General features: G+C 63.1%; 2 protein-coding genes across 2 annotated transcripts in view; both read right to left on the bottom strand.

Annotated features, from left to right (window-relative positions):
* Positions 1-31: 31 nt before the first annotated feature.
* MTA2 (metastasis associated 1 family member 2) lies at positions 32-12,121 on the bottom strand. The gene is given in 19 exon segments (XM_053967995.1): positions 32-446; positions 1,102-1,250; positions 1,931-2,082; positions 2,481-2,552; positions 2,555-2,569; positions 3,501-3,729; positions 5,675-5,814; positions 6,280-6,377; positions 6,484-6,542; positions 7,366-7,440; positions 7,542-7,730; positions 8,985-9,084; positions 9,166-9,268; positions 9,351-9,468; positions 9,591-9,654; positions 9,765-9,882; positions 10,485-10,578; positions 10,687-10,754; positions 11,710-12,121. Coding segments are annotated over 19 exon segments (2,040 nt in total). The 5' UTR covers positions 11,738-12,121; the 3' UTR covers positions 32-277.
* Positions 12,122-12,224: 103 nt separating this feature from the next.
* Positions 12,225-21,211, bottom strand: part of EML3 (EMAP like 3) — a 9,550-nt gene continuing 563 nt past the window's right edge. Inside the window, exons 2-13 of the mRNA XM_053967978.1 lie at positions 20,990-21,124; positions 20,192-20,312; positions 18,864-19,015; positions 16,982-17,107; positions 16,760-16,891; positions 16,235-16,302; positions 15,317-15,405; positions 14,425-14,522; positions 14,245-14,332; positions 13,404-13,502; positions 13,191-13,321; positions 12,225-12,516 (exon numbers count right to left, since the gene is read on the bottom strand). Of these exons, the coding sequence (XP_053823953.1) occupies positions 12,376-12,516; positions 13,191-13,321; positions 13,404-13,502; positions 14,245-14,332; positions 14,425-14,522; positions 15,317-15,405; positions 16,235-16,302; positions 16,760-16,891; positions 16,982-17,107; positions 18,864-19,015; positions 20,192-20,312; positions 20,990-21,124 (1,380 nt within the window). The 3' untranslated portion in view covers positions 12,225-12,375. The remainder of the gene's footprint in view (positions 12,517-13,190; positions 13,322-13,403; positions 13,503-14,244; positions 14,333-14,424; positions 14,523-15,316; positions 15,406-16,234; positions 16,303-16,759; positions 16,892-16,981; positions 17,108-18,863; positions 19,016-20,191; positions 20,313-20,989; positions 21,125-21,211) is intronic.

Here is a 21,211-nt window from a genome sequence, read left to right as displayed (position 1 = left end):
CCCACCCCCGGCGCCGTTTTTTGGCTCCCGCTGAAGAAAAAACTCATCGCGTTTATTTCCTGTCGCTACAGAACCGGGACAGCCCGAGATACAAAACCGGGGGCGTCGCTCCACGTACAAAAGGGGCCCGCGGGGGGGGGGGGGGGGGGGGGTGTTGGGGGTGGGGGAGGGGCAGAAAGGACAGCGGGGGGAGGGGCACCGGACCCCCCCCACCCCAACCCCCCCCCCGCGAGGTTTTCTATGGAAATAAAAAAAATACAAAAGGGGCAGGGGGGGGTCAGTCCTCGAGCACGATGGGCTCGGAGGTGCTGGCGGGGTGGGGGGGGGCGGGGGGCGCCAGGGCCCCCCCCGGGCGCAGGGGGAGCCCCGGTTTCACCTTCAGCGGGAGGTTGGGGCGCCGGGCGGCCCGGCGGAGCTCCAGGTGTGTCAGCGCCTTCCGCAGAGCCCTGGGGATGAGGGGGGGACAGATTGGGGGGGGGGTCACTGCAGGGAGCCCCAAAAACTCGCTGAGACCCCCCCCCCTGTGCTATCCTGTGCAGCCCCCACAGGAAAAACCCCAAAATCCCCGTCCTGGGTGGGCATCGACACCTCCAGGACACCCCAGACCCTGCCAGGGCCCCCCAGAACCCCTCAGGACCTGCCCAGACCCCCTCGGGACCCCCCCAAGTCTGCTCAGGATCCCTCAAATCCCATTAGAATCCTCCCAAACCCCCTCAGGACCCCCCAAACCCCTTCGGAACCCCCCAGATCCCCTCAGCACCCCTCAAACTCCCTTGGGAACCCCTTCAGGACCTGCCCAAATCCTTTCAGGACCCCTCAGACCATCTGGGAACCCCCCTAAATCCCCTCAGGACCCCCCCCAAATCTCTTCAGGACTCCTCAGATCCACCCAGGAGCCCCCAACCTCCCCGGGACCCCCTCAAATCCTTTCAGGGCTCCCCAAATCCCCTCAACCCTCCCCAGCGGGATCCCCTCAGGACCCCCCCAAACCCCCTCAGGACCCCCAGACCTGCTCAGGACCCCCCCAAACCCCCTCGGGACCCCCCCAAATCCTTTCAGGGCCCCTCGAACCCCCGCGGGGATCCCCCCCGGGGCCCGTACCGGGTGTCCTTGGTGGCCACGAACACCACGGGGTTGGGGGCGTCCGCCGGGTTCAGTTTCTGCCGCTTGGTGCCGGGGGGGGGCGCGGGGCGCAGCGCGGCCGCCAGGGGGCGCCCGTTGGCCGAGAACGGCAGCGCCGCCGTTCCGACCTGCGCGGGAGCGTCAGCCCCGCCCCCCGGCCAATCACAGCGCGCCGCGCGAGCCCGCCGGCCAATCACAGCCCGCCCCCGCCAGCGCGCGCGTGACACCCGGCCAATCACGGCGCGCCGTGAGGCTGTCGGTCACTCCTAACCACGCCCCGATCCCCACAACCTCCCTATCAACCCCAATCCCCGCCCATCAACCCTCACTGCTCCAATCCGGTTCCAGCTCCAACGGCCCCGCCCGCTGTCAATCACTCCAAACCCCACCCCTGTCAATCTCCTCACACCCGCCCCCACAAGCTCCGGCACCTGTCAATTACCCGCAGGCCCCGCCCCCTGTCAATCACCCCTAAACTGCCCCTTCCCCTCCCACAGACCTGTCAATCATTCCTCCTGTCAATCACTCCCTCCCATCAATCACCCCTCCCCCTGTCAATCACCCCTCCCCCTGTCAATCATTCCCCCTGTCAATCACTCCCTCCCATCAATCACCCTCCCCCTGTCGTCAATCACTCCCTCCCATCAATCACCCCTCCCCCTGTCAATCACCCATCCCCTGTCAATCATTCCCCTGTCAATCACTCCCTCCCATCAATCACCCCTCCCCCTGTCAATCACGCCATTCCCTATCACCCCTCCCCTGTCAATCATTCCCCTGTCAATCACCCCTCCCCCTGTCCCCGTACCCTCATGCGGGGGGGCCGGTGGCCATCTCCCCCCCCCCTCGTAGCCCCTCTTGCCCCCCAGCCCCGCCAGCCCCGGCTCTGGCTCAGCTGGTTCCGGTTGATCGGGGTCTTGGTGCCTCGGGGGGTCTTCGGCTTCAGGGGGGCTTGGGCCGCTGGGGGGGGGGCAGGGGGGGTCAGGGGTGTCCCCCCAACCCCAAAATCCCCAAATCCATCCCTGAGCCCCCACTACAGCTCGGGGTCACCCCCGGGGTGCCCACCACTCCTGGGGACCCCCAGTTGGGGTCCAACACCCTCAGGTCCCCCTGGAGACCCCCCCAGACTCACCTGGACCCTCCCCAAATCCCACCCCTCATCCTTGGGACCCCCCCCCCAGCTCTACCTGGACACCCGCTCTTGTATCCCCATCCACAGGGATCCCCCCCAGACCCCTCCCCGCCCCCCCCCAGCCCCCTCCCCCCAGCCCCAGGAAGCCCCCCCAGACCCCTCCCCGCCCCCCCAGACCCCCTCCCCCAGCCCCAGGAAGCCCCCAGCCCCCTCCCCAGCCCCTCACCCAGCTCCTTGACGATGGCGGCCAGGGGCAGCCGGCTCAGCGGGTGGATCTTCAGGGGGGCCTTGGCGGCCTGGGCAGCCGGATGGAGCCTGGGGGGGACACAGGGGGCTCAGGGGGGGCTGAGACCCCCCCCCCCCTCAGTCGCACAGAAGGGTCCCAAAGCCCCCTCGCCCCCCCCCCCAGTCCCAACATTCACACCTGGTCTTGATGGGGGTCCCAAATCCCCCTGGGTGGGGGTCCCAAATCCCATTTTTTCCCCATTTCTCTCTCATTTCTATCACTCACACTCAGCCTTGGTGATGTTGGCATCGATGGGGATCCCAAACCCCCATTTTATCCCCATTTTTCCCCCAAACCCCCATTTTTTCCCCATTTTCCCCCCGTTTCCCCGGCTCACACTCGGCCTTGATGGCGTTGGCATTGATGGGGATCCCAAATATCCCCAAACCCCCATTTTTTCCCCATTTTTCCCCCCAAACCCCCATTTTCCCCCCCCAAACCCCCATTTTTTCCCCATTTCCCCCCCAAACCCCCATTTTTTCCCCATTTTTTCCCCCCAAACCCCAATTTTTTCCCCATTTTTCCCCCAAACCCCCATTTTTTTTCCCATTTTCCCGCCCCAAACCCCCATTTTTCCCCCCAAACCCCCATTTTTCCCCATAAACCCCCATCTTTCCCATTTTACCACCCCAAACCCCCATTTCCCCCCCCCAAACCCCCATTTTTTCCCCCCAAACCCCCATTTTTTCCCCTCACACCCTGCTCACACTCAGCCTCGATGGCGTTGGCGTTGATGGGGATCCCAAATCCCCCCAAACCCCCATTTCCCCCCCCAAACCCCCATTTTTTCCCCCCAAACCCCCATTTTTCCCCATTTCCCCCCCCCAAACCCCATTTTTTCCCCCCAAACCCCCATTTTTTCCCCATTTCCCCCCCCCCCCCCCAAACCCCCATTTTTCCCCCCAAACCCCCATTTTTCCCCAATTTTTTCCCCATTTTTTCCCCCCACGCCCCGCTCACACTCGGCCTTGATGGCGTTGGCGTTGATGGGGGCGTAGGGCCGGCGCGCCGCCCGCCGCGGCTGCAGCACGTCGCGGCACAGGCGGCGCGAGAGCCGCGTCAGCCGCGTGGTCTGCAGCAGGAACGTCTGCCGGTTCTTGGCCAGCAGCTTGGCACGGCTGGCGCTCGTCGTGTACGGGGACAGGGACTGCGCCTCGGGCCGCGACAGGTGACCCCGTGAGTGGGGCTCCTGTGGGGGGACAAAGGGGTGGGAACCCCAAAATCCACCCTGAAACCACCCATGGTGTGTACAGGGACAGGTGACCCCAGGAGTGGGGCTCCTGTGGGATTTATAGGGGTTTAGATGGGGTCAGGAGAGTTGGGTGACCCCAAAATCCACCCTAAAACCACCCATGGTGTGTACAGGGACAGGTGACCCCGTGAGTGGGCTCCTGTGGGGTTATGGGGGGTGAGAAAGGGGTGGGAACCCCAAAATCCACCCTAAAATCATCCCCGGTGTGTACAGGGACAGGTGACCCCGCGAGCGGGGCTCCTGTGGGGGGACAAAGGGGTGGGAACCCCAAAATCCACCCTAAAACCACCCACGGTGTGTACAGGGACAGGTGACCCCAGGAGTGGGGCTCCTGTGGGATTTATAGGGGTTTAGATGGGGTCAGGAGAGTTGGGTGACCCCAAAATCCACCCTGAAACCACCCATGGTGTGTACAGGGACAGGTGACCCCAGGAGTGGGGCTCCTGTGGGGTTATGGGGGGTGAGAAAGGGGTGGGAACCCCAAAATCCACCCTAAAATCATCCCCAGTGTGTACAGGGACAGGTGACCCCAGGAGTGGGGCTCCTGTGGGATTTATAGGGGTTTAGATGGGGTCAGGAGAGTTGGGTGACCCCAAAATCCACCCTGAAACCATCCCCGGTGTGTACAGGGACAGGTGACCCCAGGATAGGGGCTCCTGTGGGGGGACAAAGGGGTGGGAACCCCAAAATCCACCCTAAAATCATCCCCAGTGTGTACAGGGACAGGTGACCCCAGGAGTGGGGCTCCTGTGGGGGGAGAAAGGGTTGGGCAACCCCAAAATCCACCCTAAAACCACCCATGGTGTGTACAGGGACAGGTGACCCCAGGAGTGGGGCTCCTGTGGGACTTATAGGGGTTTAGATGGGGTCAGGAAAGTTGGACAACCCCAAAATCCACCCTAAAACCATCCCCGGTGTGTACAGGGACAGGTGACCCCACGAGTGGGGCTCCTGTGAGGGGACAAAGGGGTGGGAACCCCAAAATCCACCCTAAAACCACCCATGGTGTGTACAGGGACAGGTGACCCCGTGAGTGGGGCTCCTGTGGGGTTATGGGGGGTGAGAAAGGGGTGGGAACCCCAAAATCCACCCTGAAACCACCCACGGTGTGTACAGGGACAGGTGACCCCGCGAGTGGGGCTCCTGTGGGATTTGGGGAGATTTTGGGATCCTGCCACCCCAAAATGCTCCCTAAAACCACCCCAGAGCACCCCATGGTCCTGTATGGGGGCAGGTGACCCCAGGAATGGGGTTCCTGTGGAGTTTGGGTTAAGGGGATCCCAGAAAGAATTTGGGGGCTCTTGGAGGGGTTTGGGGACTCTAGAGGGGCTTGGAAAGAGGCTAAAGGAAGTTTGGGGTGCTCCAAAAGGAGTTTGGGGTATTCTAAGGGGTGTTTGGGGTCTCTAAAGGTGATTTAGGGAGTTCTAATGGGGTTTAGGGGACTCTTAGGAGTATTTAGGGGTTCCTAAGGAGGGTTTGGGGGTCTGTAAAAGGGATTTAGGAGAGCCTAGAGGGGTTTAGGGAATTCTAAGGGGGCTTTGAGTCTCAAAAGGTGATTTAGGGAGTTCTAAAGAGAATTTAGAGAACTCTGAGAGGAGTTTGGGGTCTAAAAAGGGAATTTAAGGAGTTCTAAAGGGGATTTAGGGACTCTGAGGAGGGTTTGGGGTCTAAAAATGGGATTTAGGGACTCTGAGGGGGGTTTGGGGTCTAAAAAAGGGATTTAGGGACTCTGAGGGGGGGTTTGAGGGGCTCCAGAGGGAGTCTCGGGTGTTCTGAGAGAAATCGGGTGTCCCTGAGTGGAATTTGGGGGTCCCAGGAGGTTTTGGGGGTCCCAGGAGGTTTTGGGGGTCCCTCAGGGGGGGTTTGGGGTCTGGGGGCTCACCGAGGCGCTGCGGGTCACCCCCTCCAGCTGGGTGGGGGTCTTGAGCCCCCCGTATTTCTTCCAGTAGATCCAGCAGGAGGCGCAGAGGCGGCACTGCATGTTGGGGGGGCCCCAGGCGTACCACTGGGGGGACTGGGACGCTGGGGGGGGGAACTGGGGGTTACTGGGGGGACTGGGATGCTGAGGGGTCCCCCCCAAACCCCAGCATCTCTCCAAGACCCCCCCAGACCCCACCCCAGGATCCCCTCAAATGCCAGGGAGCCCCTTCTGGAAGCCCAAAATTGCTGTTCTGCAAATCCCAGAGACCCCTCACGACCTCAGGACTCCCACAAACCCTTTGGGACCCCCCCCAAACCCAATGGAACCCCCCCAAAACCCTTTGGGACCCCCCAAACCTCCCCAGGACCCCCCCAACCCCCCCCCTCCCCAGCCCACACTGACTGTTGCAGCTCTTGCAGCTCAGCCCTTTCTGGAACCCCCAAACCCCAGAGACCCCTCACGACCTCAGGACCCTCCCAAGCCCCACGGGACCCCCCCAAATCCCTTTGGGACCCCCCCCCAAACCTCCCCAGGACCCCCCCAGGACCCCCCCAGCCTGCACTGACTGTGGCAGCTCTCGCAGCTCAGCCCTTTCTGGAAGCCGGCCCCGTTGACGCCGGGTTTGGAGCCCACCGAGATGATCTGGTTGGGGTTGGGTTTGGTGCTGTGGGAAAAGGGGGTGGGGTCAGAGGATTTTGGGGGGGGGGTTCCAGGGGGGTCTCCTGTGCCCCCCCAGGCCCGGCAGGGGGTCCCCAGAGCCCCCCACTCACTAGGTGGGGATGTAGACTTGCTTCAGCTTGCTGTCGGCCTCCGCTGCCTTCAGCCTCTTCTGCGAGCAGGGAGGGGGTCACGGGGGGCTCTGAGCCCCCCAAAACCCCCCCAAATCGCCCCCCTGAACCCCACAGGTACATGAAACCCCCAAATCAGCTCCACAAAACCCCCAGAGCCCGTCAAAAACCCCACAGGCACCTGGAACTGACCCCAAATCAATCAGCCCCCCAAAACCCCCAAATCAGCCCCTTAAATGCCATTGTCAGCCCCCCAAAACCCCATATCAGCCCCAAAATCCCCATATCAGCCCCCCAAAACCCCATATCAGCCCCAAAATCCCCATATCAGCCCCCCCAAAATCCCCATATCAGCCCCCCAAAACCCCATATCAGCCCCAAAATCCCCATATCAGTCCCCCAAAATCCCCATATCAACCCCCAAAATCCCCATATCAGCCCCCCGAAATCCCCATATTAGCCCCCCAAAAACCCCATATCAGCCCCAAAACCCCAATTTCAGCCCTCAAACCCCATTATCAGCCCCCCAAACCCCCCATTTTGCTCCCCCAAAACCCCTTATCAACCCCCAAAACCCCAATTTCAGCCCTCAAACCCCATTATCAGCCCCCAAGCCCCCCATTTCGCCCCCCCAAAACCCTGTATCAACCCTCAAAACCCCATTATCAGCCCCCCAAATCCCCATTTTGCCCCCCAAAACCCCATATCAACCCCCAAAATCCTCATTTCAGCCCTCAAACCCCATTTTCAGCCCCCCAAACGCCCATCCCAGCCCCCCCAAACCCCCATAACAGCTCCAAAGCCCCACCCCAGCCCCCCCAAACCCCCAGCCCAGCCCCCCAGCCCCCTCCCCACGCCCCGCACCTGCTGGATGTAGCGGTCAGTGGTTTTCCACATGTAGTAGAACTGGACAATACTGGCCAGCGACTTCCAGGGCAGCTGCGGGCACCGAACCCTGAGCTCGGGGGGGGGTTCCTTGAGCGCCCCCCCCCCACCAGGACCACCCAAAAAAGGGGCTCCCCCCACAACCCCCCACTCACAAAATCCTGCCGGATGTCGTTGAAGTCCTTGCCGTACTTCTCCAGGGCCTCCTCGAAGAGCATGGCCTCGGAGGCCGACCACTCCTCCATCTCGTCCCGGCACAGCACCGGCCCCCCCTGCGGCACCAGCGTGGCCATGGCCCGCGCCAGGTCGTAGCCATTCCTCTGCAGCGTGTCCATGGCGTGGAACTGGGGGAAACGGGGTGTACTGGGGGCACTGGGAGGCACTGGGAGGCACTGGGAGGGTTCTAAGGGGGGTTTTGGGGGGTTTCAGGGCCCCCCCATGGCACCAGAACTTGTGCCAGGTCGTAGCCATTCCTCTGCAGCGTGTCCGTGGCGTGGAACTGGGGGAAATGGGGTGTACTGGGGGCACTGGGAGGCACTGGGAGGCACTGGGAGGGTTCTAAGGGGGGTTTTGGGGAAGGTTTGGGGGGTTTGAGGGGCACCAGCGTGGCCATGGCCCGCGCCAGGTCATAGCCATTCCTCTGCAGCGTGTCCATGGCGTGGAACTGGGGGAAACGGGGCGTACTGGGGGCACTGGGAGCCACTGGGAGCCACTGGGAGGGCTCTAAGAGGCGTTTTAGGGAAGGTTTGGGGGGTTTCAGGGCCCCCCGTGGCACCAGAACTTGTGCCAGGTCGTAGCCATTCCTCTGCAGCGTGTCCATGGCGTGGAACTGGGGGAAATGGGGTGTACTGGGGGCACTGGGAGGCACTGGGAGGGCTCTAACAGGGGGTTTGGGGCAGGTTTGGGGGGCTCTGGGGGCTCTAAAGGGGATTTGGGGTATCCCAAGAAAGCTTTGGGATCATCTAAGAGGAGTATGGGAAGTCTTGGGGAGGTTCTAACGAGGTTTTGGGATGTCCCAGTGGGAACTGGGAAGTTCTAAAGACTTTTTCGGGTTGCTCCAATTCCAATTTACAATTAAAAGTTCTGAAAAGGTTATGGGGTGTCCCAATAGAAAATTGGGGTTCTAAGGGGTTTTAGAGTATCTCAATTGAGAAATGTGAGATCTAAAAACATTTTTGGGTGTCCCAATGGGACATGAGAAGTTCTAAGGAACTTTTGGGGTCTCCCAGTGGGAAATGGGGGGGGGTTCTAGGGAGGTTTTGGGGTCTCCCAGTGGGAACTGAGGGCTCTGAGGGAGGTTTTGGGGTCTCACAGTGGGAACTGAGGGCTCTGAGGTCCCACAGTGGGAACTGAGGGCTCTGAGGGAGGTTTTGGGGTCTCACAGTGGGAACTGAGGGCTCTGAGGTCCCACAGTGGGAACTGAGGGCTCTGAGGGAGGTTTTGGGGTCTCCTAGAGGGAACTGAGGGCTCTGAGGGAGCTTTTGGGGTCCCACAGTGGGAACTGAGGGCTCTGAGGGAGGTTTTGGGGTCCCACAGTGGGAACTGAGGGCTCTGAGGGAGGTTTTGGGGTGCCCGGGGGGCTGGGGTCCCCCCCTCACCAGGGTGATGTCCCGGGAGGCCGCGGCCGCGCTCATGTGCAGGCTGGGCTGGCGGATGGAGCTGCTGCAGTCCAGCGCCCGGGCAAACGTCCCCACGGCCCTGGGGGGGGGACACGGGGGGGTCAGCGGGGTCCCCCCCAATCCCCCTGACCCCCCCCAGCTCCCCCAGTTCCCCCCTCACCGAGCCACCACCAGGAACTGGTCGATCTGCCGGTCCGTCAGGGGGTTGTCGGGGTCCCACACCTTCATCTCCATCTTCTGCTGGTTCCGGTTGTCCGACTCACCTGGGGGGGGGTTTTGGGGGGGCTCTCAGGGTGACCCCCCCCCAATCCTGCACCCCCCGGAGCCCCCCCGAACCCCCCAAACCTTCGGCCAGGCGCTCGGGGATCTCGGCCTGGTACTTGCACCCAACCCTGATCTCGCCCTGGTCTGCCAGCAGCGTTTTCTGCACGGGGTCGAACACCAGCGAGTAGAAGAAGCAATCCTGTGGGGAGGGGGCACATTGGAGGGACTCAGCGGGCTGGGGAGGGGGCTCAGCGGGGTGGGGAGACCCCCAACATCCCCCCCCTTCTCCCCCAGACCCATTTTGGGGCACACAGAGCTCACCTCCTTCTCCAGGTACTGCCCCAGGATGTCGGTCTCGTTCAGCAGCGTCACGCTGCACTTCCCCCTGGTAGGGCAAAATTGGGGAGAGGGTCACCCCAAAACCCCTCCCGAGGCACGGGAAGCGCCCCCAGACCCTTTTCCCAACCCCCCCAGAGCCTTTTGTGCCCCCGGTACCGGATGTGGGTGGCCGGGAGGGACTCGAACTGGCGGGACAGGAACAGCTCCCGGTGCTTGAGCTGGTGCCGCTGCTGCTCCGTCATCGGCGGCTGCTTCGACTCCTCCTCGAACTCGCCTGGGGGGGCCGCGGGGGGGTCACACCGGGGTGTCCCCCCCCCCCAAAAATCCAGCTGGGACGGCCATTGTTCTCCCAAAAACCCCCTCGGGCTTTTGGCAACAGCCCCGAGGAGGGGGAGGGGAGGGAGGGGCCATGCGAGGGTGGGGACACCCCCAGGAAGGGCAGGACCCCCCAAAAAGGGCAGGACCCCCCCCCCAGGAAGGGCAGGACCCCCCCAGTTTGACAAGGGGAGCAGGTTGGGGTTCAGTCCTTTAATCTGTGACCTCTCCCCCCCAAAACTGGCAAAGCCCCCCCAAAAATCAGCCCAAGAGTGGTGGGGCAGCTCCAACAACCCCCCTCCTCAAAGTGGGGGTGCCCCTTTGGGAGGGGTCATGGACTCCCCCCTCCAGCACCCCCAAATTACCCCAATAACATCAAACCAGCTCTCCCCAAATTCTGGGAGCTCCCCATTGCGATGAGAGGACCACAGACCCCCCCTCTAAAACCCCCAAACCCCCCCAAATCCCCCACCCACGGGCATTACCGTTGGCCTGGCTTTTAAGGCCGCCCCCCAAACCCCCAGAAGCCCCCCAGAAGCGCCCCCCAAGCCCCCCACTCACGGGCGTTGCTGTCGGCCAGGCTGTTGAGGCTGCTGGAGATGTCACGCCGCCGGAACAGACAAACCACCTTGGCCTCCACGTTGCCATTGGCCGTCTGGGGGGGGGGGCACAGGGGGTCAGGGGGGCCCCCCGGCCTCGGGGACCCCCTCCCCGGGTTTAGAGACCCCCCTCAGGAACAGAGGGAGGGGGAGGGGGGTCTCACCTTGTTGAGCTCCTCGATGCGCCGCACCAGGTAGGGGTTGCTGGAGGAGTTCTCGAAGTAAACGTAATCTGGGGAAAAAAAAGGGGGGTGAAAATGGGGGGGGGGGCATGAGGGCGACCCCACCGCCCCCCCCCCAAAAACCCCTTCTCTTGAACGGGTCAGGATTGCTCTTCTTTCCTCCCCAAAATCCCAAAAACCCGGGGGGTTTTCGCAGCCAGATGTTCCCCTCGTGGGAATGTGGTTTGTTATCCCAGAGGACCCCCCCCCCCATTTTCCCCCCCAGCCCCCCACTACAGACCGGGGGTCCCCCCCCGCACCCAGCACAGACCCTCCCCTCACAAATGGGCGGCAGGACTCTCCCCCTCCCAAAAAACTTGGGGTTCTTCATCCCGGGGTTCTCCTCTCATCAAGGACCCCCCCCTTTTTTTTCTTTAGATTTTGGGGGGGGGGGGCGTCTCCCACCTCCACTCCTCAGGATTTGGGGTCCCCCCCCTCATGGACCCTCCCCATTTGTGGGACCTCCTTTTCCTCACAGACCCCCAAGTCCCCTCACGGACACCCCAAATCCCCTCAGGGACCCCCTTAACCCCCTCACGGGACCCTTTCCTTTTCGGGACCCCCCCCCCCCAGATCCCCTCCCCCCATTTCCGGGACCCCCAAATTCCCGCATGGGACCCCCCCGCTTTACGGGACCCCCCCCTTATTGCCTCACAAGACACCCCCGCTGTTTCCGGGACCCCCAAATTTCCTCACAAGACCCTCTCCCCTTTCCGGGACCCCTAAACCCCCTCACAGACCCCCCACTCCCCTCAGGCCTCCCCCTTTCCGGGACCCCTCACGGACCCCCCCAGATCCCCTCACGGCCCTTCCCGCGCCTCATGGAACCCCCAAATCCCCTCACAGACACCCCCCCCCCACCACCACTTTCCGGGACCCCCCCAAATCCCCTCAGGGCCCCTCCCGGGCCCCTCAGGGTCCTCCTGGCCGTTCCTCCCGGCGGCCCGCGACCCCCGGCCCGCTCACCGCCGACGCGGTACATGTTGGCCGCCATGGCCGCTCGCTCGGCCGCGCTACCCCCGGGCCCGGCCCCGGCCGCGCTTCATCGCCGCTCCCGCCGCCTCCGCGCCGGCACGGCCGGTTCGGAGCCCTTCGGGCACCTCCGGAGAGGCTTCGGGCACCCCCGGAGACGTTCGGCAACCTCCGGCAAGACCTCTCGGGCACCTCCGAAGAGGGTTTGGGCACCTCCGGAGAGGCTCGGCTATTGCCGGATTCGTTCGGGCACCTCCGGCACGGGTTCGGCGCCGCCTCGGGCGCTTCCGGAGCGACCTCGGCACTTTTCGGCCCGCCTTCGGGGAAGCCTCGGCTTGGCCTCGGCTCTCTCCGGCACTCCTCGGCTCAACCTCGGCTCTTTCCGTAACGCGTTCGGCGAGTTCCGCCAGAACCGGAAAGGCGCCGAGGGCGGGCAGGAGGAAGAACCCGCGGCGCTTCCGGGAAGCGGCGGCGATCCCGGCGCGGAGGAAACGGCGGGGGCCCTGCCCTGACCCCAAGGCTTTTATTGACGCCTCTCACGGCGGCAGCGCGAGAACGCGGCGGGAGGAAGGCTTCCACCAAGCCCCCGAGAGCCGCTCTTTGGTCCCAGCAAGGGGGAAAGGGGAAGGGGAGGCAGCGAGGAAGAGGAGGCGCGGGCGCTCAGCCGCTGTCGCCGGGCAGCACGCGCCACTGGAACACGCTGGTGTCCTTCCCGCCCAGCGACACCAGGTGCCCGTCGTCGTGCGTGAAGCGCACGTTGGTCACGTGGCTGCCGTGCCCGCCGTACACGTGACTGGGAGCCTGTGAGGGACGGGGGGGGGGGGGGAGGGGAGACACGTGACTGCGGGGTCACGTGGTCACCCCCTTCCCCCCCACTTCAAACTGGGGGTGGGACCCCCCCCCCCCCGAAATTGGGGTCTGGACCCTCCCCCCCTCCATACTCCTAAATTGGGGTGTGGGACCCCCCCCAAAACGCCCAGCCTGTGGGGGCTGTGGGAGCCCCCCCCCGAGCCCTCAATTTGGGATCTGGGACCCTCCCGAGCCCAAAAATTTGGGGTCTGGACCCACCCCCTGACCCCTCAATTTGGGGTCTGGGACCCCCCCTGATCCCCCCGGAACACCCATTGGGGTCTAGACCCCCCCCGGGTCACCCCCTTGGGACCCCCAACCCACTGGCATGAGTCTGGACCCCCCTGACTCCCCAGATTTGGGGGCTGGGATCCTTCTCCATCCCCCCCAGAGCCCCCCCAGGACCCCCAGAGCCCCCCCAGGACCCCCCCAGAGCCCCCCCAGAGCCCCGTGCCCACCTTGGGCCGGGCGCAGGGGCACTGGAACAGGTGAACCTCACACAACCAGGACCCTCCTGACCCCCCAAATCGGGGTCTGGGACCCCCATAACCCCCATTCCTCGGCCCCCCACGCCCCCCAGAGCCCCCCCCAGGACCCCCAGAGCCCCCCCAGAGCCCCGTGCCCACCTTGGGCCGGGCACAGGGGTACTGGAACAGGTGAACCTTGCAGAAGTCGTCGGCCACGGCCACCACGCGCTCGTGGTGCGAGCGGCACAGCGAGTTGATGTCGGTGCCGTCGGAGCCGTCCGGCCACACCCCTGCGCCAATGGTGGGGTGGGGGGGGGTCAGGGGGACCCCCAAACCCCCCTGGCCGCCCCCCCCCGGAGCCCCCAGACCCACCGAAGACGTGGAAGCCCAGCACGCAGGTGTAGGAGGCCCATTCCCGGTCGCGGCTCTCGAAGCGGTTCCGCAGCAATTTGCAGCCCCCGGCCACGTCCCCTGGAGGGGGGAGAGACCCCCCCCCAAAATCTGGGTTTGGGGGAGCTTCATCCCGAAATTTGGGGTGGTGGTGGGGGGGGGGGGGAAGTGAAAGGTACCCAAAATCTGGGAGGGAGGGAAAAGGGAAAGCCCCCCCGCCCCCCAAAATCTGAAGAGGGAAAATGAGACCCCTCAAAATCTGGGGAGGGGAAGGGAGAATGAGACCCCCAAAAAGAACCAGGGAGGGGCAGTGAAACCCCCCAAAATTTGAGGAGGGTCAGGGAAACCGACACCTCCCCAAAAACCTGGGCAGGTGAACATTGGGACCCCAAAGTTTGGGGGGGTTCCAGTGGGGTCAGGGGGTTCCCCCCCAGCTCTGGGGGGTCCTGGAAGGGTCAGGGGGGTCCCGGCAGGGTCAGGAAGGTCCTGGAAAGATCAGGAAGGTCTTGAAGAGTCAGGAAGGTCCTGGCAGGGTCAGGGGGTTCCCCCCAAGCTCTGGGGGTCCCAGCAGGGTCAGGAGGGTCCTGGAAGGGTCAAGGGGGTCCTGGCAGGGTCAGGAAGGTCCTGGAAGGATCAGGAAGGTCCTGGACGGGTCAGGGGGTCCTGGCAGGGTCAGGAAGGTCCTGGCAGGGTCAGGGGGTTCCCTCCCAGCTCTGGAGGGTCCTGGCAGGGTCAGGGGGTTCCCCCCCAGCTCTGGGGGTCCCAGCAGGGACCGGAGGGTCCCGGCAGCCCCAGGGAGAGCCCCCCAAGCCCCCAGACTCACAGTAGAGGATCTCATAATCCCCCGAGTTGGACATGATGAACCGCCCGTCCTTGGACCAGTCCAGGTGGGTGATGAAGCTCGAGTGACCCTGGGGGTGGGTGGGGGGGGTCGTTGGGGGTCCGGGGGGTTTGGGGACCCCCGGGACCCCCCCCCCAGCCTCCCCCAGCCCCCCCAGCTCACGGTGCAGCGGCCGAAGCGGCTGAACTTGCGGCCGCCCTCGGCCACGCTGTAGATGTAGATGAAATTGTCGTGGGAGCCGATGGCCAGGAAGGTCCCGTCTGCAACGGGGGGGACACGGGGTTTGGGGGGGGTCCCGCACACGGGGGGGGCTTGGGGGGGGTCACACAACCTGGGGGGGTTTGGGGGGGACACGGGGTTTGGGGGGGGTCCCGCACACGGGGGGGGCTTGGGGGGGGTCACACAACCTGGGGGGGTTTGGGGGGGACACGGGGTTTGGGGGGGGTCCCGCACACGGGGGGGGTTTGGGGGGGACACGGGGTTTGGGGGGGGTCACACACACGGGGGGGGTTTGGGGGGGGTCCTGCACACGGGGGGGGTTTGGGGGGGGACACGGGGTTTGGGGGGGTCCCGCACACGGGGGGGGGTTTGGGGGGGGGTCCTGCACCTTGGGGGGGTTTGGGGGGGACACGGGGTTTGGGGGGGTCACACACACGGGGGGGGTTTGGGGGGGGTCACACAACCTGGGGGGGTTTGGGGGGTCCCACACACGGGGAGGGTTTGGGGGGGTCCCACACATGGGGGGGTTTGGGGGAGTCACACAACCTGGGGGGGTTTGGGGGGTCCTACACCCTGGGGGGTGTTTGGTGGGGGGGTCCCAGACATTGGGGGAGTTTGTGGGGGGGTCCCACACATGGAAGGGGTTTGCGGGGGGGTGAGGGACAGTCTGGGGACAGTTTTGAGACAGGCTGGGGACAGGGAGGGATCAGAGGCAGTTTGGGGACAGTTTGGGGAAAGTTTGGGGACAGTTTGGGGAAAGTTTGGGGACAGTTTGGGGACAGTTTGGGGTCAGTCTGGGGACAGTTGGGGCTCGGAGGGGACGCGCGGGGCTCACCCGGTGAGAAGCGAACCACCGAGAGCTGCTCGTTCCCGTCCGAGCCCCCGGCCAGGAGCTGCCGCGTGCCCGTGTCCAGCACCAGCCACCTGCGGGACGGGGGGGACACGGGGACATGGAGGGGACATGGGGACATGGGGACATGGGGGGACATGGGGACATGGGGGGACATGGGGACATGAGGACATGGGGGGACATGGGGACATGGGGGGACATGGGGACATGGGGGGACATGGGGACATGGGGACATGGGGGGACATGGGGACATGGGGACATGGGGACATGGGGGGACATGGGGACATGGGGACATGGGGGGGACATGGGGGGACACGGGGACATGGGGACATGAGGACATGGGGACAGGGGGGGACACGACATGGGGACATGGGGACATGGGGGGACACGGGGACATGGGGACATGAGGACATGGGGACAGGGGGACACGGGGACATGGGGATATGGGGACACGGGGGGACAAGGGGGGACATGAGGGGACATGGGGGGACAGGGCAACATGGGGACATGGGAGGATATAGGGGGACACGGGGGGACACGGGGGGGACATGGGGACAGCCGGGGGAAAGATGGGGGACACGGGGACATGGGGGGGACCATGGGCAGTGTCCCCCCGTGTCCCCCCATGTCCCCGTGTCCCCCCGTGTCCCCCCGTGTCCCCATGTCCCCGTGTCCCCCCGTGTCCCCCCGTGTCCCCATGTCCCCGTGTCCCCATGTCCCCCCGTGTCCTCGTGTCCCGGTGTCCCCCCGTGTCCCCCCCATGTCCCCGTGTCCCCATGTCCCCCCGTGTCCCCGTGTCCCGGTGTCCCCCCGTGTCCCCCCCATGTCCCCATGTCCCCCCGTGTCCCCGTGTCCCGGTGTCCCCCCGTGTCCCCCCCATGTCCCCGTGTCCCCGTCACTCACCGCCCGGTCAGCAGCCCCACGGCCACCACGTGTCCCCCGGGGTGGAAGTCGGCGCAGAGCCCGGTGTCCTGGGGGTGGGGAGGGGTCACTGGGGGAGCAAAAGACCCCGGGACCCCCCCGGAGCCCCAAACCGGGGCTGCCCCCGCACCCCAAACCAGGCTCCTGCGCCCCCAGCCCCAATTCGGGGGTCCCCAGCCCGGGTGTGCTCCTCGTCCCTTGTCCCCAGAGCACCCCCCTGACCCCCCCCCAAACCGGGCTCGTGACCCCCAGATCCCGCAAAGCATCCTCTGACCCCCCCAAATCGCGCTCCTGATCCCTCCCCAGACGCCCCCTCCCCAATTTCGGGGGTCCCCGCCCACCTCCAGCGCCGGACTCCAGTCAGGGTGTGCTCCTGTCCCTTGTCCCCAGAGCCCTGCACCCCCATTACAGACCCTAAACCCCCCCAAAACCCCCCTAACCCCCGCCAGATCTCACTCCGGACCCCTCCCCAGACGCCCCCTCCCCAATTCGGGGGTCCCCGCCCACCTCCAGCGCCAGGCTCCAGGCCAGCGCGTGCTCCCGGCCGTCCCACAGGCAGAGCTGCCGGTCGTGGCCGCAGGTCAGGAAGCGGCAGCAGTTGGGGTGCGTGGCCAGACCCCAAACCTCGTCCGTGTGACCCTGGGGGGGGGGGGGGGGGGGGGTCCGGGGAGGGGTCAGCGCCCCGTGCCCACCCCGGACACCCCCCCCCCCCATCCCCAAAAAGCCCACCTGGACGATGGGGGTGAAGCCGGAGCCCAGCGTGCCCCGGAGCAGCGCGTTCCGCGTGGTCCCGACCAGCAGCTCCTCCCCGGGACCCTCCGCGATCGTGCGGACGGCGCCGAAGCTCTCGGGGAGCTGGGGGACCCCAAAAACAACCCCAAATTCCCTGTTAGAAACACCCCAAGCTCTTGGGGAACTGGGGAACCCCAAAAACAACCCCAAATTCCCTGTTAGAAACACCCCAAGCTCTTGGGGAACTGGGGAACCCCAAAAACAACCCCAAATTCCCTGTTAGAAACACCCCAAGCTCTTGGGGAGCTGGGGGACCCCAAAAACAACCCCAAATTCCCCGTTAGAAACACCCCAAGCTCTTGGGGAACTGGGGACCCCAAAAAAAAACCCATTAGAACCTTCTAAAGCTCTCGGGGAGCTGGGGGACCCCAAAAACAACCCCAAATTCCCCGTTAGAAACAACCAAAGCTCTTGGGGAACTGGGGACCCCAAAAACAACCCCAAATTCCCAGTTAGAAACACCCTGAGGGCTCAGGGAACTGGGGACCCCGAAAAAAAACCATTAGAACCTTCTGAAGCTCTCGGGGAGCTGGGGGACCCCAAAAACAACCCCAAATTCCCCGTTAGAAACACCCCGAGGGCTCAGGGAACTGGGGAACCCCAAAAACAACCCCAGATTCCCCGTTAGAAACACCCTGAGGGCTCAGGGAGCTGGGGGACCCCAAAAACAACCCCAAATTCCCCGTTAGAAACACCCTGAGGGCTCAGGGAACTGGGGGACCCCAAAAACAACCCCAAATACCTGTCAGAAACACCCAAAGCTCTCAGGGAGCTGGGGGACCCAAAAAAAAACCCTAAATACCCCGTTAGAAACAACCAACGCTCTCGGGAAACTGGGGACCCCCAAAAAAACCCACATTAGAACGTTCTGAAGCTCTCGGGGAGCTGGGGGACCCCAAAAACAACCCCAAATTCCCCGTTAGAAACACCCCAAGGTCTTGGGGAACTGGGGACCCCAAAAACAACCCCAAATTCCCTGTTAGAAACACCCCGAGGGCTCGGGGACCCGGGGCATCCCAAAACAACCCCAAATCTCCCTGACAGCACCCCCTGAACCTCTTGGGGAGATGGAGAACACCCCCCCAAAAAAAAAACCCAAAAAAAACCCAAATACCCATCAGAACCATCTGAAGGGCTCAGGGAAAGGGGGGACCCCAAAAACCCCTGAATTCCCACCCCCCCAAACTCCCCCCATCCTGCAGCCCTTTGGGGTTTGGGATCCAGGGAGGATTTTGGGGTAGCTAGGGAGAGTTTTGGGGTACCCAGGCAGTTTTGGGGGGCACTATGGAAGATTTTTTGGCAACCCAGGAGGATTTTTAGGGTACTAAGGGAGATTTTTGGGGTATCCAGGGCAGGTTTTGAGGCACTAAGGAAGATTTTGGGGCACTAAGGGAGATTTTTTGCTAGCCAGGGAGATTTTTGGGGCACCAAAGGAGATTTTGGGGGTATCCAGGGCAGGTTTTGGGGCACTAAGGGAGATTTTTGTGGCACTAATGGAGATTTTGGGGGTATCCAGGGCTGTTTTTTGAGGCACTAAGGGAGATTTTGGGGCACTAAGGGAGATTTTTGGGGCTCTAAGAGATTTTTAGGGCACTAAAGGAGATTTTTGGGGTATCCAGGGCAGGTTTTGGGGCAGTAAAGGAGATTTTTGGGGCACTAAAGGAGATTTTTGTGGCACTAAGGGAGATTTTTGGGGTATCCAGGGCTGTTTTTTGAGGCACTAAGGGAGATTTTTTTGGGGCTCTAAGAGATTTTTAGGGCACTAAGAGATTTTTAGGGCACCAAGGGAGGTTTTTGGGGTTTTTGGGGCTCTGCCCACCTCGACCTCGTGCAGCAGCTCCAGCGTGGGGCTCCAGCTGAGCACCCTGCGGTCCTTCCCGCCCCCGCTGAGCACGGTCCCGTCGCGGCGGCGGCAGAGCGCGAACACGCTGCCCTCGTGGGCCCGCGTCTGCTGCCCGATCTGGTACATCTCTGGGGGCGTGGGTCAGCCCAAAATACCCCAAATCCACCCCAAAACCAGCCCCAAAACCAGCCCGAGAAACAGCCAGAAACCAGCCCCTAAAACCAGCCCCAAAACTCCTCAATTCCACCCCAAAACCAGCCCAAAACCAGCCCCCAAACCAGCCCTAAAACCAGCCCCAAAACTCCTCAATTCCACCCCAAAACCAGCCCCCAAACCAGCCCTAAAACCAGCCCCAAAACTCCTCAATTCCACCCCAAAACCAGCCCCAAAAGCAGCCCTAAAAACAGCCAGAAACCAGCCTCTAAAACCAGCCCCAAAACTCCTCAATTCCACCCCAAAACCAGCCCCAAAACTCCTCAATTCCACCGCAAATCCACCCCAAAACCAGCCCTAAAAACAGCCTAAAACCAGCCCCAAAACTCCTCAATTCCACCCCAAAACCAGCCCCAAACACAGACAGAAACTGTTCTCTAAAACCAGCCCCAAAACACCCCAAAACCAGCCCAAACCCAGCCCTAAAACTCCTCAATTCCACCCCAAAACCAGCCCCAAACCAGCCCCAAAACTCCTCAATTCCACCCTAAAACCAGCCAAAAAACATTCCGTAAAAACAGCCCCAAAACAGCCCAAAACCAGCCCAAACCCAGCCCCAAAAACATCCCCTAAAACCAGCCCCAAAACACCCCAAAACCAGCCCAAACCCAGCCCCAAAACTCCTCAATTCCACCCCAAAACCAGCCCAAAACCAGCCCAAACCCAGCCCCAGAACCAGCCCCAAAACTCCTCAATTCCACCCCAAAACCAGCCCCAAACACAGACAGAAACCGTTCCCTAAAACCAGCCCCAAAACCAGCCCAAACCCAGCCCCAAAAACATCCCCTAAAACCAGCCCCAAAACAACCCAAAAACGAGCCCAAACCGACCCCTAAAGCTTACCCAAAAACCATCCCCCAAAACCCCCCCAAATTCCCCTAAATCCCACCCCAAACCCCCCCAGACACCCCCAAATCCCAATCCCCACCTTTGCCCCCCTTCCCCGGCGTGCGGGTCCAGGTGAGGATGTTCCCTCTGAAAACCCCACCCCAAATCTCCCCAAAACCCCCCCAGACACCCCCAAAACCCCCCAAACCCCCCAAATTCCCCTAAATCCCACCCCAAACCCCCCCCCAAACCCCAATCCCCACCTTTGCCCCCCTTCCCCGGCGTGCGGGTCCAGGTGAGGATGTTCCCCTCCGAGTCCCCGGTGAGCAGCGCGCCGGCGGCGTCGAAGATGAAGCACTGGATGAACTTGGGCTTCTTGTACTTCTAGAGCCAAGAGCCGAGAGCTCAGCGACCCCAAAGGCACCCCAAAGACCCCAAACCCCACAAAGCCACCCCAAAGACCCCAAACCCCACAAAGCCACCCCAAAACCAGCCCGGAAACCCCAAACCCCACAAAGCCACCCCAAAAACCCCAAATCCCCACAAAGCCACCCCAAAAACACCAAACCCCCACAAAGCCACCCCAAATCCCACCCTATAAACCCCAAAGCTGCCCCAAACCCCGTTAACCCCGAAGATGCCGTGTTTCTTGGTGAGCGTGCCGCCGCTCCAGCTCCAGATCCCCCAAACCCAAACCCCAAATCCCCAAACCCAAACGCAATCCCATACCCCAACTCCAATCCCAAACCCAACCCCAAACCCCAAATCCCCCAAACCCCGTTAACCCCGAAGATGCCGTGTTTCTTGGTGAGCGCTGCCGCCGCTCCAGCTCCAGATCCCCCAAACCCAAACGCAATCCCAGACCCCAAATCCCAGACCCCAAACCCCAATCCCAATCCCAAACCCCGTTAACCCCGAAGATGCCGTGTTTCTTGGTGAGCGCTGCCGCCGCTCCAGCTCCAGATCCCCCAAACCCAAACGCAATCCCAGACCCCAAATCCCAGACCCCAAACCCAAATCCCAGACCCCAAACCCCAATCCCAATCCCAAACCCCGTTAACCCCGAAGATGCCGTGTTTCTTGGTGAGCGCGCCGCCGCTCCAGCTCCAGAAGAACACGTGGGATTTGCCGCTGCTGACGATGCTGCTGCTGTCGCGGGGGTTGAACTCCACCGTCAGCACCGACTCGTTGGTGCTCTGCGGGATTGGGGTTGGGGGTTTGGGGTTTTTTGGGGGGTTTAGGGTGGGATTTGGGGTTCTTTGGGGGGGTTTAGGGTGGGCTTT

Source organism: Vidua chalybeata, chromosome 32 (assembly GCF_026979565.1).
Source record: "Vidua chalybeata isolate OUT-0048 chromosome 32, bVidCha1 merged haplotype, whole genome shotgun sequence".
NCBI classification, from domain to species: domain Eukaryota; kingdom Metazoa; phylum Chordata; class Aves; order Passeriformes; family Viduidae; genus Vidua; species Vidua chalybeata.
Note: the sequence above shows the minus strand (reverse complement) of the source record. Positions and strands in the feature narration are given on the sequence as shown.